At 38.9% G+C, this 14,851-nt stretch overlaps 1 protein-coding gene across 6 annotated transcripts in view; it reads right to left on the bottom strand.

Annotated features, from left to right (window-relative positions):
* Lar (tyrosine-protein phosphatase Lar) overlaps window positions 1-14,851 on the bottom strand; it is a 144,641-nt gene that overhangs the window by 80,407 nt on the left and 49,383 nt on the right. For all 6 annotated transcript variants that reach the window (XM_088030407.1, XM_088030410.1, XM_088030406.1 and 3 more), the window contains exons 3-4: window positions 13,432-13,475; window positions 859-947 (exon numbers count right to left, since the gene is read on the bottom strand). In XM_088030407.1, coding sequence (XP_087886533.1) covers window positions 859-943 — 85 coding nt within the window. In that variant the 5' untranslated portion in view covers window positions 944-947; window positions 13,432-13,475. The remainder of the gene's footprint in view (window positions 1-858; window positions 948-13,431; window positions 13,476-14,851) is intronic.

Consider the following 14,851-nt stretch of genomic DNA (forward strand, 5'->3'; position numbering starts at 1 on the left):
GCTTAAAAGCAACGAAGAAGTAATTCAGAGAGTGGTGGTCTGGCGCATCCACCAATTCCAGCACGGTTAGTCCCAACTTTGCTTTAGTTTATTTCTTCAAATTGGAATTAATCTTGAGGTCACACCGACGTAGCAAAAGTTGAATGTGAATGCCGTTTTAGAATCCGAATGTTCATTTAAATTGCAAGCAACGTTAAGTTTACGCAAATCGTTAACTGTGACAATAAGGTTACTTCTGCAACAACAACTATCCATGATAAGTTACTCTACGATAACATTACAGAACATGTTAAATTTTTGTTTACAAAAACCTCCAGTTGCTACTTAGGATTGATAACTCGAAACTTTAATCTAAAGATCTGAATTTGTTAAAACAAAACATTGAACTTATTTTTATGTTTTGCTTTCCGCTTCGGGGTTTTTCAACTTGAAACTTTCGATATCCTAAAATAGATATTGAGAACACTTCAATCTAAGGAATAAGAATCGCTTCCCACTCCACGCTCAGGTTTAAAAAAATTAGGCACTTTTCTTATTGTAGTCATTCGTGGCGGGGCGTTTTATATACATTTGAAATAAGAGGGAATTTTAAACCGACGTCGTTTAGTTCTCCGAGGCAATAAATTGAAATAAGTACTCAGACGTTTTCTTTAAAGTCTACAAAATTTCATCAAATAATTTTTCAAGCGTCTTAAGTTTTTTCTTTCTAAAAAGCAACGACATTTTGCGGATTTATTGTGGCGTTTTCATATTTTCATTTCATTGTCGGCATTGTAATTTTGACTTTATGTTTTTTCAGATTAACCGTTCCTTCGGACCAGCCCGTGTCGTCGAAAAAAAGTTAAAAATATAACTTACCGCTTGAGAAGACTTGGCCTGCTGTGGCTAATATGATGACGGCCAAGAGTGGAACCCCAGTATAAAACCCGGGGGACGTCATCATCTACCTAGATCAAGAATAAAAGGAAAAAGATATAGCAAACCCTTCAGGTATCCTTTGAGTCAAATTTTCTAATCGTATCACAGGTACACTTTAACAAAACGGCGAAAAACCACCACTACGGAGAATCACAGTTGGACTTAGGGATGCGTCACCACCCCTTTGGAAAAAGGGCGAAATTTTACAATAATACACGTTATAATGGAAGTGCGGAAAAAACACCTAACTCCACCACTACGACATCCTATAAACACGGAACGTCCATTTAACAACACTCATAAAATTGAACTAGCGTCGACGAAACATCGAGAATTCATGGTTCCTTCTCCAAGCATTGCAAAGGCGGCTTTTCTTCCGGTGGTTAGAGATGACCATCGATGTCCTCATCGTTCACGTTCGCAATCTCCCGCACCATTGGAGGACTAAAAGACGAGATCACGGAATCATTTTCGGCGATGACACGTGATTGAGACGACGGAGACGGTGCGTGTGCTTTCGACGCCGGTAGCGTGACCACTACTGGAGAGAAGCGTGTGCGAGGGACCTGGACGTCGGCGGCGGTGAGAGCGTCGCGGCGCAGGTTCGACGCGCCGACCGGCCCGCGTCTTGTACATGCAGATGCAGAGATTACCATCTCGAGTGGCTGCCATTAGCCACCCCCGAAACTAGATTGGTTTTCGATTATATCGTCGGAACGAGTTGACGATCGTTCTTGCTGAGAGAACCGACACGAATAAATCGGGCGCAGAGGGTGGTTTAGGGGGATTTTAATCGGATCTTCGAAAGAAACGACGATCTGACGGTGAGTGGCGCAAAAGGTGACAATCCTTTGATATTTTTAACGACTGAACTAAAAAAGTTTCAATTTTGGAAACGTCTGCATTAAAACCAGAATCACGCACTGCCAGACAGTTTTCAATGATCAGTAGGTAAAGACTAAACTCGATATCACTTTCCTTGGAAGATGTCAATTAAAGCGGCATGCAGAGCTCACTGCGCCTGTTGGAAGCCGCAAATAATCCGCGTTGACGTTTCTGAATCTTCCAGAACGTGTCGTTCTCTTCTTCACCCTCCGAATAATGCTTGGCCTTTTTTTGTGGTTACAAAGGCCTCGTTCATTCCCGGCGCATCATTAATTATTGAGCTTTATTCTTGCGTTTATCGACACTTGTTTCAAACTCAATGACGGTTCGTTCGCGCCCTCACTATGAAGCCATCACGTATCTTTGACGTTTCTGTTGGCGTGAGTTTCTTGTGAAATTATTTCGGTGACGTCGAGAATATTGGATCGTTTCGCATAGTGGTGCAGGGTCGCACATGTCTCTACACAATGCAAATCGAAAACGACGAAAAAATATAACAAAATGAGTTTAATATTTTACTCCGGTTCGACTTGTATGCATTCCATGCCGAAACTTATTTTGAATCTATTAGAGAGATTGGAGTATGTATGTGGATCGATGCACGTCTTTATTGGAAAGTTGCTTGAGTTCTCGACAATTACGAGAGAATTATAGTTGTAAAGTCGTCCCATCCGATCTTGTACTTTATAGAGAAAAATTCAACTTGGATTAGTTCACGTTCCAATTAATTATTAAATTTCAACCCTTTCGCGAAGGTGCGCGAACCACGTCACCGTGTCGGATGTAATCAGGGCCTGGGGAATAAAATGGAAACATTGCGGTTTAGATTGTACCTAGTTCATCCATTTACTATCATCCGACAACACCTACCGAATTCCATTAGCGGTAGTGAAACTTACAATATAGGCGAGTTATTATGGAATTAATTCACGACCTGCCCACCCTCGACGTGATTAAATCATACCTCGAGCAAACGACTCGAGTCGGGAAAGGAGTTCGTCGCAGCTTCAACCGTCCAAGTCGAGTTAATTTTCCAATCTGGTACACAACAATCAACGCATACAATAAGCTCATCTGCCATACAACACCCTATAATTAACAGACTTTCCTTCAGGAACCAAGAAGAGGTGAAAAGGGTAAGCCGCCATTTGATGCGTGATGACGGGTCATTTCGTGTCTAGCCCAGAAAATGTTTAAAATACCGAAAGCATAGTTTTGACAGTTCATCTTATTTATTAGTGACAAAGTTCTCTAAACGTCATTTAGATAGTTCTTGCACTGATTTGCCACATAATCGTTTTGAAACCTATACAGCTTGCGAATCTTAGATCCAACTATTGCATCTCGTTGTGAAAACTTTCCACTTTTTCCGGCACCAATTGTGAAATAAAGGCAGCAAAAAACCGTCTAAAGCCAGCGGTCCCATCCAATTATCTAAAGAGTCGATTCGTTCGAACTTTGCTAGTTAAAGATAGTTTGACGCAAAATCGGTCTTCACGTGATTTATTTAAAACGCCACAGCTAGCGAGTTCGCATTGTTGCAGCTCATCGAATAATGGCCAATCGGAAACGAAAGCCGCCGGCTTGTTGCGGATGCCAAACCACCGAATAATGAACAAACTTCGGATTACCGTCGCGAAGAAAAAGAAGAAAAAAATCAATCTAAATTCCACATTAATTAGATGCAGAAAAACAACATTAGTTTCGGATCCAAAAAATGCTTCCCAGAAGGAAATTAAAGGGAAATAGTCAAGTCACGATAGTAAGCTGTTAGAACAATAACTTCAAAATTATTCCATGGAAATTTGTGTGTGCAATTACACTCACGTAATCATTAAAATGTTCATTTGCAAATAAGCGTTTAGACGTACCATAAAACGTATCGTAACCGCTTTGTAACAGCCATGTTTTGTTCTCAATACTGAATGTTATAAAATTAATTATGTACATACAATGTATTTTCAGTATAAAAAATATAGAGGGTACAAAATTATGCAAAACGACCGATACATAAAACTGTCCATGCTTCAGGCTGTGTGCAAACTATGAACAAAATTGGTAATTTTTACTTCCCACGTTATCGAAATAAAACTAATACCCCTAAATGATTAATCTATAGCGTTTTAATTCTGTTGACGTACTCGTTACACTGCAAAAATGACACCATATCAAATCAAAAACACATTAAAACGATAATCCGCCCAATATGAACGTTATTGTTTATTTTTCTCCACACACACGATCTTTTTTAATATTTTAATGCACAATGTATCAACGGTGTATCTAGTGAGTTTTGCGCAAATCCGTTTTTAATTTGTTCAATCATGTTTGATGTGTTTTGAACTAATATTGACGCGTGCTTATTGAAAACGAGAGAACAAAGTTTTCATCGCTAAAACTAGTTTCTTGCTACATGCTCTTCCTATCTCAACCAGCTCAGGTATGAAAATACCACAAGCGAACGTTAAAAATTCATACCTGTGGTGTATTCTATACAAGCAAACTTTGTAAAATGTGGCTCATTACTTTTACGATATTACTGCATAGTAAACGAGAAATTGTCCAAACTGTATTGAATTTTCAAGTTCGTGACACATCAACGCGACTAGATGACTTTAAAAAAAACGGTGTTGAATATTTAAAAAATATAAACAACTGTTAAGAGATGAAAGCTGGGACATGAGAACAATAGATACGTATTTTCCGGGTGCCGGACGAAACAATAAAACCGTCACAGACACCGGACAAATATTGAATCTTTAATTAAATCCGGGTGGAAAATCGATAAGCAAACCTGAATATATTCGACGATGATGACGACGGAGTTCCAGTTTCGAATTAGCTGGTGCATTTTGGATGCATTATGCAGTTTCTCTAGGCGAAATGAAAGCTCGCTTCGGAATTTCAACAATACAATCTTCGGCGTGCGGCTTATCAAAACCGGGACCCAAACGGAAGACACTAGACCAGTTGACAAATTACCTTCATTTCGTCGTGTATAGAACCCAACCTGCCGGATTAATTATGTTTGCGAAAGCGATCCTTTAATAGAAACATCCGTCTTGATGAATTCACACCTGTGGACGCGGTTGAAGAACGGGAAAGAGAAACGAACGAAGGACTACAGTATCGGCGCCCAACGATTTTTTATCCGCCTGTTTAATTGAGAGCGGCGCTGTTTTTCGTACCATGAAATAAATACCACGGGATGAGAAAATGTGTTCATGTGCAAAATGAGAATTCCTTCCGTGCTTCTCTCTAGCCGTATGTGTGTGTATCTAACGCAAACACAGAGTGGCGAATTCCCGACATCGCTCGTCCAATAAATAGAAACCGCTCGCACCCGTATACCATTACAATCGAATATAATTACGATGGTCGGGCACTCGAACAATTAAATTGCCGTTGGAAGTCGCGGTCGAACGAACGAACGCACAAAGGACCGCCCGAGTGTTCTCGATAGAAAGGTATTTACGGAACGGAATGTAAATTTAGATAAACTTGTGCTCGCAGGTGGATAAAGGGCCTCATTACGGTAGATTTCCGACATGGACATGTCTACATTTGTTTTAATCTAGAGCGATCTTTTTTAATTGGAAATGCCACCATTCCATTCCGGGAGTATTAAGGGCGGAAACGTCAAGAAATCCCTCGCGAAACTGACCAACGACCCTCGAAATGAATACACGGGATTGCACTCCGGAAACGTAATAATTCTGGGAACGATAGCGGCGATGTGTTCAAGTTTTGTTTCTAGTGCTTGTTTTACATGTTTCTAATTGCTAAGAGGCAGTCACGAGAACGAGGATGTATCACGATTAACTTCTTGCAGAAATCGATATTCTCTTGTTTGCTTGCACTCTAGCTGTCTCTATTTTTACATAACTCTCCTGAACTCGCTCTGCTCTCTTATCGTTTTATTGTTTAACATTTTAGTGGTAGTATTTCAGAGTTACAATTACTACAAATAGAGAGCATTACAGCTCACGTACGTGACTATAACAATGCTCTTCGTCGATCCTCACTTTAAAACAAACAATTTTTGTTTCATTCATTCATTCATTCATTCATTCATTCGCAACATTGCCCCAAATATTTGCCATCCACTATAGTTTTGCAGCAAGTTTTTCTCCCTTTCTGGGCCACACTCGGCTTCTTAGTTCTTACTTTAAAGTTCAATTGCTCTAAAGAAGTCACGGAAACGGTCCTAACTTCCCCAAGATCAATAGTGCTTCGTGTTTGTCTTTGACTATAGTACGGATTACGTTGATGGTTGAAATTGTATAGCCCAATCAAAGAGTCGGACTTGACTCTCTGCTTAATTTAGTTACGTCTCCATCATAATAAAAATCCTTCGTCAGCTGAAATTTTATAGCAGAAACGTACTCACTCGCTCAAAATCCCGCAATTATTCTCGGCTAATAGAATTCTTTTTGAACCTGTCCTTCCCTCTCTTCGCGGCGGTTTTCCGGTTGACATTTGTAGCAATTATGAAACAGACAGATCTTGTAATTAACATTTGTGAATTGTTTCATCTAGAAAAGCACTTGTAAAGGCTCAGCATTATCACAATTCAAATGTCAAAGCTAATTATTTGGCTTCGACCTCTCGCTAATTCCATTTTCGACGAACAATGCCGACAGAACTAAGAACTTAATTTTTATCAGGATAACATAAAAGACGAAATAAGCTCTGTCTCCAGTCCTCTATAATTTACCCGGACAAAAATTAAAATTGAAGTTCGAACTGAGTTCTGTTGGACCCATCTTTTGAGCGATCAATGTGGCGAACCATCCTTTGATGTTCTTAAGATTTATAAAGACTGCAACTGATGAAGTAGTTTTTTTAGTCGAAATCGGCACATTTTCCTTGGAAGATATACACAGAAAATCGATTCGGGTTATGTGTGCATTACGGACCATTGATCGTAACTCTCAATAAGCGAAAATGAAATATGGCGGCCACCCATCGGGCCGCGCGCTGAGTATTCCTGGATGAAATATGGCCGACAGGGGCTCTTACCTCAAATATTACCCCGAGGATAACAAGAACGACCGGAATTCGTTTATGATAATTCTTGAGATGTCGGCGACGACAATGTCGAACGTCGTTAGGTCAATCAAGACCGCTCGTCCTACCCGATTGAGGAGGATTTGAATAAGGTTGGCGGATCTGGAAACCTCTTCCCTGCTCCGGGACCACCCAATCGCATCAATGTGGCTAATATATACATGGAATGCCTGGGGGGCGACTGATTGAATCAATTTTCATTGGACGCTCGGATAGGCAACAAACTGTCCCACTGGACAAACTTGAGACGAAATTAGAAAAATCAAGTTTTTTTTTCTTCTGCGCATTCACGGCGCAATACCAACCATATTCTGCGAGAAAGATTTTGTTTAAACTCCCGAAAGCTCAAACCAAGTCTGGTTATTAAATTTTGAATATAAATTTGACAAATAAATGTGTCTATAAAATTAAACAAATCAACGCTGTTTTATAGTTTTGTGGATAATATAATTAAATTTGTAAAGCAATATGTGGACCGTTAATTAAAACGATTCTCCATAAAATATTTGCACGAGATTTTTTGTTTGAACTATGGGTCTACAATTTCGCTAAAATGGTGGATGCGCCGGGTCAAAATTCAATTTAATTAACTATTTTAGTTGTCATTTAAATTTTATAACGTCGTCTATTTTAATCTAGCCAAATACTGAAATATCAGAATGTCAATTTAACTAATGAAGTGCAATTTGTCCATTACTCTACATAAAATATATTGAAGTAAATCAGTTCAAAATTAATTTCTTCAGTTTTCTTTATTCAGAAGTCCAATAATAGTTGTCCAACATGTCTAACATATCCTGCAGCGCTCGCAACTTCTTCGCTTCGCCATTTCCTCTCTTCCTCTCCCATTTCCCACGACAATGCCCGTCGTTAGGTCAATCAAGACTTTGAATAGAGTCCGGACGCTGTGTGGAAGTTTTCAGAGGCGTGTCTTGGATGATGCGTGGGCGATGTCGATATAACATATCTATACAACCGTATCAAACATCAAGATAGCTAATGTGCGTTTATATATTGTGGCGTGGAAACATTTATCCTACTTTCAGCAGTTAATCGAACCGAATTCATCCATTACTGGTCCGCAATTAAGCGTATACACAACATCCATTCTACTTTCGGCTCGACTCGATATGGCCGACGGAAGGCATTCATTATGAAAACCGATATTTCCATCCGACTGTGAAAAAGCATGGCGATGCGTCACAGGTCGGTTTTAACCGCGAGCTGCTTTTAATTGCCGGTTCATACGTATAATGGATATTAGATACGTTGCGGACGTATTAGGGTGAAAGACCTATATACAAACGACAGTGGTAAAGTAGCAATTATTACATTATCAAATAAGAAACATTTCGTTTGATTTGAAAAGCCAAAAACAGAAATGTGGCAAGAGGCTCTTCGATAGTATTCAACGATCGCATTTGGCTTTCCTCTTGAGTGAAGTTTCTCTCTAACGTCTCTTCATCCGAACATGGTTCATGTCGAATCCAATTTGGGTAAAATGTAAATAACCATCCGCGGTCAGTACCAAATATTTGCATAACTTCCCACATAAAAACCACTTACCTCTAGTCAATAACTGGCTACCACCTGAATTTGCGTTCGTCCGACGTCTAGCGTCGAGGGAGTCGTATTTAATCATCGTCGCAAGTGTAAACATTGAATTTACCGGAAATTAGCATCCCTTTTCCGTCTGACGAACCCGCACGTCTTTGATGACCTTTCCAAACAAAGAGACTGGAAGCGATATTTTTTTCTCGTCTTTTCTTTGTCCGGAAAAGACGACGCGTGACGTGCCCCTCGCACTCAAAGTATTAATTTATAGTGGAAACCGACACGAGGGAGGCCGGTTTAAATTCTTATGGGATCGAAAGCGGGCCGAGTTTCTCGAATTGGCCATTACAAAGATAAAAGGTATCTAATAAAAGGAGGGAAGTGTTGTCCGGAATGTTTGCTCGATGGTCTGTGAAGTAATATAAGGGTTCGGTAGCTGTCAAGTTTCAATAACACACGAAACTGGAGACTCTTGCAAGGAGTAGCCATCGAGGCTCGTCTAGTATGTCAGACACAATCTACGGCTAAATCAACCAAAGCTTCGTTATTTCAACAAAGAGGGACTTCTTTGACATTTTATACATGCGAGTTCGCAGCCGCCGCCGGATTATGGCAATATCGCCGCCAATTCGTAACGTTTAATAGCAGTCAAAGAGCACGAAGAGCCACTATCGATTTCACAAAGACGACATCTCGTTACTCGTTTCCTTTGATATAGTTTTAGTTTAACTTGACGATCTCATAACACTCAACGCACAGAATAAACACCAGTAATGGGAGGATCTGCATGAAGTTGAAGCAAATTGCACCTCTGCGTGTTGAACAGTGATTAGAAAATATGACATAAATCTTGATTTCATAACAATTTCGATAGGAGAGACACGCCCGAACGGAATGCACCAAGCCAGTTAGTAATACGAAACGGTTTAGTAAATAGTAGAAGAAAATTGTACCCTCCACTTGGATCGATAACTTTGCACGGAGCCTTAATGAAATGCATAGGTTTAAAGTCATGGATAAAAAATTAAACAATTGGAAAAAACGACGTCGTGGAATCGCCAAGGGATTTTAAGCATCGCCTACGCTACCGTCATCTGCGATCACATTTTTACCGGCTGTAAATTAAATACAGACGTTTATTTCTTTAATACAATTGAAAAATTGAACCAAAAGAACTTCCTAGCGGCAGCCATTACCATTTATAGCTTAATTTCGTTGTTTAACTGCAGGTTGAATTCGATTAAATTTATGGCATTAGTTATGGCCTATAATATGTTTATTGTAATGGCTCCCACACAATTCACATTTATTGTAAAAATAGTAAAATGCCAACTACGCAGGTGTTCCACAACTCTCTTTAACAGTTCAAATTCAATTTTTATACCAAAATCATTACAGAACTCGAAGCGTTTTCGAACACTTGTATAGTTGAACTGATTCAATATCCAACAGTAGTAAATCATAAACCATAGTAAGCAAAATTATTGTTAGTGAAATCGTGAATACCTACAGGGTTTTAGAAATTTCAAAGCCAGCTGTGGCTTTGACGATTTGGAATTAATTTCGGATCACCGATTTACGATTAATAAATTTCAAGGTATACCCATCTCATATGCCTTACTTCAATTTCGAAAATTTGCATCAACATCTGCAACCTCATCAGCCCAACTCCCATTTGACCGCGTACGTGTCGTTCTCGGCCTCGAGTTTAATATTGCCAGTGTCACCGAAAACGTTTTGCTTTCGTTCAGACTGTTAAAAAAGCCCATTAAAGTCAACACCAATATCTAACCCCAACTAGCTTCTTTATGCAAAAGTCTGTAAAGAAAAATTCTGTTTGTTAGAGCCGTGTCTGCTCATACATCCATCGCTTCCAGAACATCAAATTAAGCTCTTCAGAGAGCTCTCGCGACGCCGTCGAAACTCAAAGAAGAAAATAAGTAATAAAAAGTGTAGAACAGAAATGTTATTGGACGTCAGCTGAGTAAAACTTTCTAAAAATACGTCTTCGTCTGTTGATAAACATCGTTTATGTCGGAGGATCTCGTACTCGGACTGTGGCAATTTCGAGATCCGGTAATCTCTGGAAATCTGAGAAGTTTTAAGTACGCTACGGTGGCCGGGACCATATGTATCTGCGAAAAAGTATAAAACTATCATGAAGTGTAATCTCTTAAATATACCCTCCGTTCCACCTAAGTGTTTTTCGCAATAAACTGTCTCGAGGGAATGCTTCGAAAATGGGAAGCCGCCCTCGTGTCACCCCTTAAATAATAAATTATGAACGGCATTAGACACTCCACATTATTCGGGTTAACAAGCGAGGAAATATGAGATGTAAGTAAACACAGAGGTTAAAAAATTAAAAGTACCAACCAACAAGATCACGTTTCCTTTAATGCGGCACCAAAAGTTGGAAAACATTTCTTCATTTTTTTTTAATATTATATCAATGTTTTTGGAATAACTGAATAATGAAAACAGAGAATTAAAAATTCTCTACAATATCATAAATTCGTCGACAAATCATATTTAATCCGGTTGTCTGAAAATATTTCCGCCATAGTAAAATATGCGTTCCTACCCCAGTTGTGGTTATTTATAAATTATGGCTTCACACAAAACAAATTCTTTAATCCCTACCCACACTCGTTCTTTCCAATCAAAATATCATTATTTTCATAAAACTTTAACATTATTTATATCAAATTCGCCCCACAACTCGCACCCCTCCTAATAAAAATAAATCACCTTTTACTAACTCCCCTTCATTAAATTCGCCTGTTTAAACGCCCAAAAATTGGGTCACTGCACGACAGGTTGCATCTAGATTCAAAAAAGGAAGTTTTTGTCACTCCGTCACCTTTCGCAAAATAAAAGCTCGTTAGCGGCAAATGCACGTTCGGTGTTTATGACTTTAAGTAGCTCGTTCGGGCTACATTAAGGTGGTGTAAGGCACGCCACCTAATTATATGCAAGAAATAATAAAAACCCACCGGTCCGGTTATGGCGTGCATGCGTCACGATATATGAGAGAGTTTCCTGATGGTCGCGTGTATTGTATGGGTTTCGACAACGACGGCTCTTGACCGTCCCGGAATTTTTACCGAAGGTTCCGGAGGAAGGTAAGTGTGTTTACAAACTGGGGACAATGAGTAGCGTGCGAGATTTTCTGGAAAGCGATGAAGAACTCCTTCATTAGATATCCAGAATAGCAATGCTTGTCGAAATTTACATAAATTATTATAAAAGTTTCGAAATCGCTTCGGAAAATAAGCAGAAGATATAATATCGAATTTAAACATTCGACAGGTCTCATTCTTTATAAATATGAAAAGTTTTTTTAAACATATTCATACCATCTTGACACGCCAGTTTTTCTTTGTGTTGCAGAGACTGTAATGATTGTAAAAGCTCAATGTAGTAACTAACAATAAGATTTTCGGATTTCATCCCTGCTTTCTAATAAATAAAAAAAGAATAAGAATCTTTTCTATTTATTCTAGATGTTGTTTTTTTTTCAAAGTCGTCCTGTACATGCACGTAAACTGCATTGATTACCTTAGCAAATTATTATTAGCAAATTCTGCTTAAATTCCTGTTGATTATAATTTTTAAATTCAAGCAGTTGAAAATACAGGGTGTTATGTAAGTAAGTAAAGCATCGAAACAACCAACCTACTCTGTAGAAAATTTTTGTATTCCTCAAATTTAAAATGTGCTTTTGTGATTTGGCGTTCAGGTGAGTGAGTTAAGCAATATTGTTTTTTTTAAACTCCTGCAATTCCTGCGGAATGTCATAAAAACTTGTTTGTGTGATTTTCAGTGCAGATTAGCAGATTTTCCTGTATAATGTTATGTTTTTCATCATTATATTTTGCACTTGCGGAAACATTATAAAAAATACCGACGTAGTAGGTACATATTAGTTCAAACGCATAATTTAAATTTATCAGATCAGGATGTTTGCTTTCGAGATGCAAATTGCTTCCTAAAGACACCTGGAGAAAAGTTCGATCCAGAAACATCATCAAATGCTGATTAAGTTCCATTGTGATATTTATACTGAATTTGAATTAGTCCATATCTACATAACAATGAGCATCGAAGTCGGGATGTTTCGCTATAGAGAGCGGATTACCCACCACCGGTCGCCATTTAAATTGTAAAATTCACCAATTGATTCTGTCCTCGAAAATATAATAATCCCGTGAGAACAAAAAACCACAGCGAGAATAAAATCAGCGTCCTTGGAAAAACGAAGAACAAATAGATACAGGAAGAGGAATATCAGATATTCTTTATTCTGTCAATCAATCAAAATTTATTCAATTTGCCGGGTTATATTTGAGAAGTCTGTCGGTCGCACCACGTGGCAGTTGAGATAAATCCCCCACAATGAAACCACTTCAGAGAGACGGTTACAACAGAGATGTTTCGCTGAAATCGTAAATCCGTGAGTTGTGGATGTGACACTTCATTGTTTGGGAGGGTACCGAAAATACTTGATCGAAAAAAACAGATTCCGAGATTCAAAAACTCCAATTCATTTCATATGGAGAGTGAAATTGCAGGGAATCAACTTATTTATACATTGTAAGAAGGACGTTTCCAGTCGATACACATCAAAAGTTGCTGCCACTAGCCAACTCGATGGTCTTTTCAAACTGCGCAGAGCGGAAAGCTTCCACGAAGTTTGTTTTATGCCGTCTCGACTCCTCGAGCAAATGCTGCCCGGAGGACTGGAACGCGAAAACTCCGGTCACTCCTAGAAGTCCTCTTTTCTTCACAAACATATCCGCCCAACTCTCACCACAATAAAAAAATCGCGGCTTCCGTCGACGTTCATAAATGTTCCCTTTATGATTATGGCCAACAACACGCCACCGTCATCGTCATAAAATATAATTTCATTCGGAGAAGTTTTTTTCTTTAAAGGAAAAAGGTCGCCTCGCGTCCAAACTGTGATTCTTCCTGTAGCGCCCTTTCTAAACAACTACTTACCGGTCTCAGAGCTGACCCCAACAACCCAACTTCGTGGCGCTGATCTGTAAAAGAAAAACCACAAATCAATTTCATTCCTCTTTCGGAAAACGCTTACTTTTATTTAAAAAGCTCAACATGAGCCGTGTCACGTTCGAGGCTCATTGCCTCACGTGTGTAGATATTCATAGGATAATGTCGCAAAGCGGCATTCCTAAACATGTTGGAAATGTACAGGGAGAAAACATATAACAACATTTAGGACCGTCCGGAAACTGCGAATTTCTTCCGGGAAGGATGGATACTCTTGCTTTGAATGTGCGAAAGGTACGCGAACATTTTGACTTGAAGAACGTGTCAAGAATGGAAATAATAAGGTCGTCGAGAAGACAGAAAGAATGGTTCTTCGTCGCCGCAGCGGAACGACCGAGATATGATTAAGAGCGATTTTATTATTTAAAGTAGTTAAATGTTCGGTTACTTTTAATTAAATTTAATTTATAACGAGCTTTCCTACTCGCTAGGATAATTTAGCTTTATTAAAAGTTCCCAGTCAACGACAGCGACTGCAGCACTTCTTTCGAATGTGAGTTGAGAGGCCCGGGATTAGAATTCATCAAGATAGCACTAAAAGTCAAGAGCTGAAAAATGTAATTTCAGAACATCAACATCAAAGGGAGCAAAAACACAACACAAAATAATAATAATAACATTACTATCCCTAACTTCTTCAACGACCAAAATTATGTACTTCTACTATAAATTTATAAAGTAGAAATATCACGTGAAATTGTTTCTCTTCAGTAATGTAACCTTGTTTATTTAAATAAGTAAGTATTCTTTTCCCAAGTTTCTAATTAGGAGATAATAATTTATAAATGCTTTCTTTTAATAGAATGGTTTGAATTAAAATTATTTCCTCAATTCTATGGTGCCTAAAAAATTAATTGCTCTAATATTAAACGACAATTCTCACTTGCAATTAACTTTAGTTTCGTTGCTATTAAATCGACAAGATATAAAAAACGTAGTCCAAGCGTGCCCCTAAATTATCGTCGGCTAGAAGTTAGATTTCCCCGCCTTCTTTCGGTCGAAAAATACAAATCGCCTCTTTCGTTGGAATGTAACGATCTCCGGAAAATCCCTGAAGAATCCGGTAAGCAGCGAAAAGCAAGCCCCAAACCGGGTTTACCATTGAGCCGTAGTTTAGGACCACTAAATGTCGTCTGTAAGCTAAACCGATAGCGCAGATATGCATCGTTGTATGAAGATAAAGAAGCATCCTGGGAGTCGGTATTCTCGTGTGCAGCGGCCATCATTGTTGGTTTAAAATATCGCATAATGTAACGGCCCCAACAAGTAGTCTCGTGTTTGCTTTAAAATTGCAAGGGGGTCATGTATACACATCCGCAAAAGAGAGACAAGAGTTAAAAATTTAAAG

Source organism: Gnatocerus cornutus, chromosome 2 (genome assembly GCF_029298725.1).
Source record: "Gnatocerus cornutus isolate USDA-ARS CGAHR chromosome 2, icGnaCorn1.1, whole genome shotgun sequence".
Lineage (NCBI taxonomy): Eukaryota > Metazoa > Arthropoda > Insecta > Coleoptera > Tenebrionidae > Gnatocerus > Gnatocerus cornutus.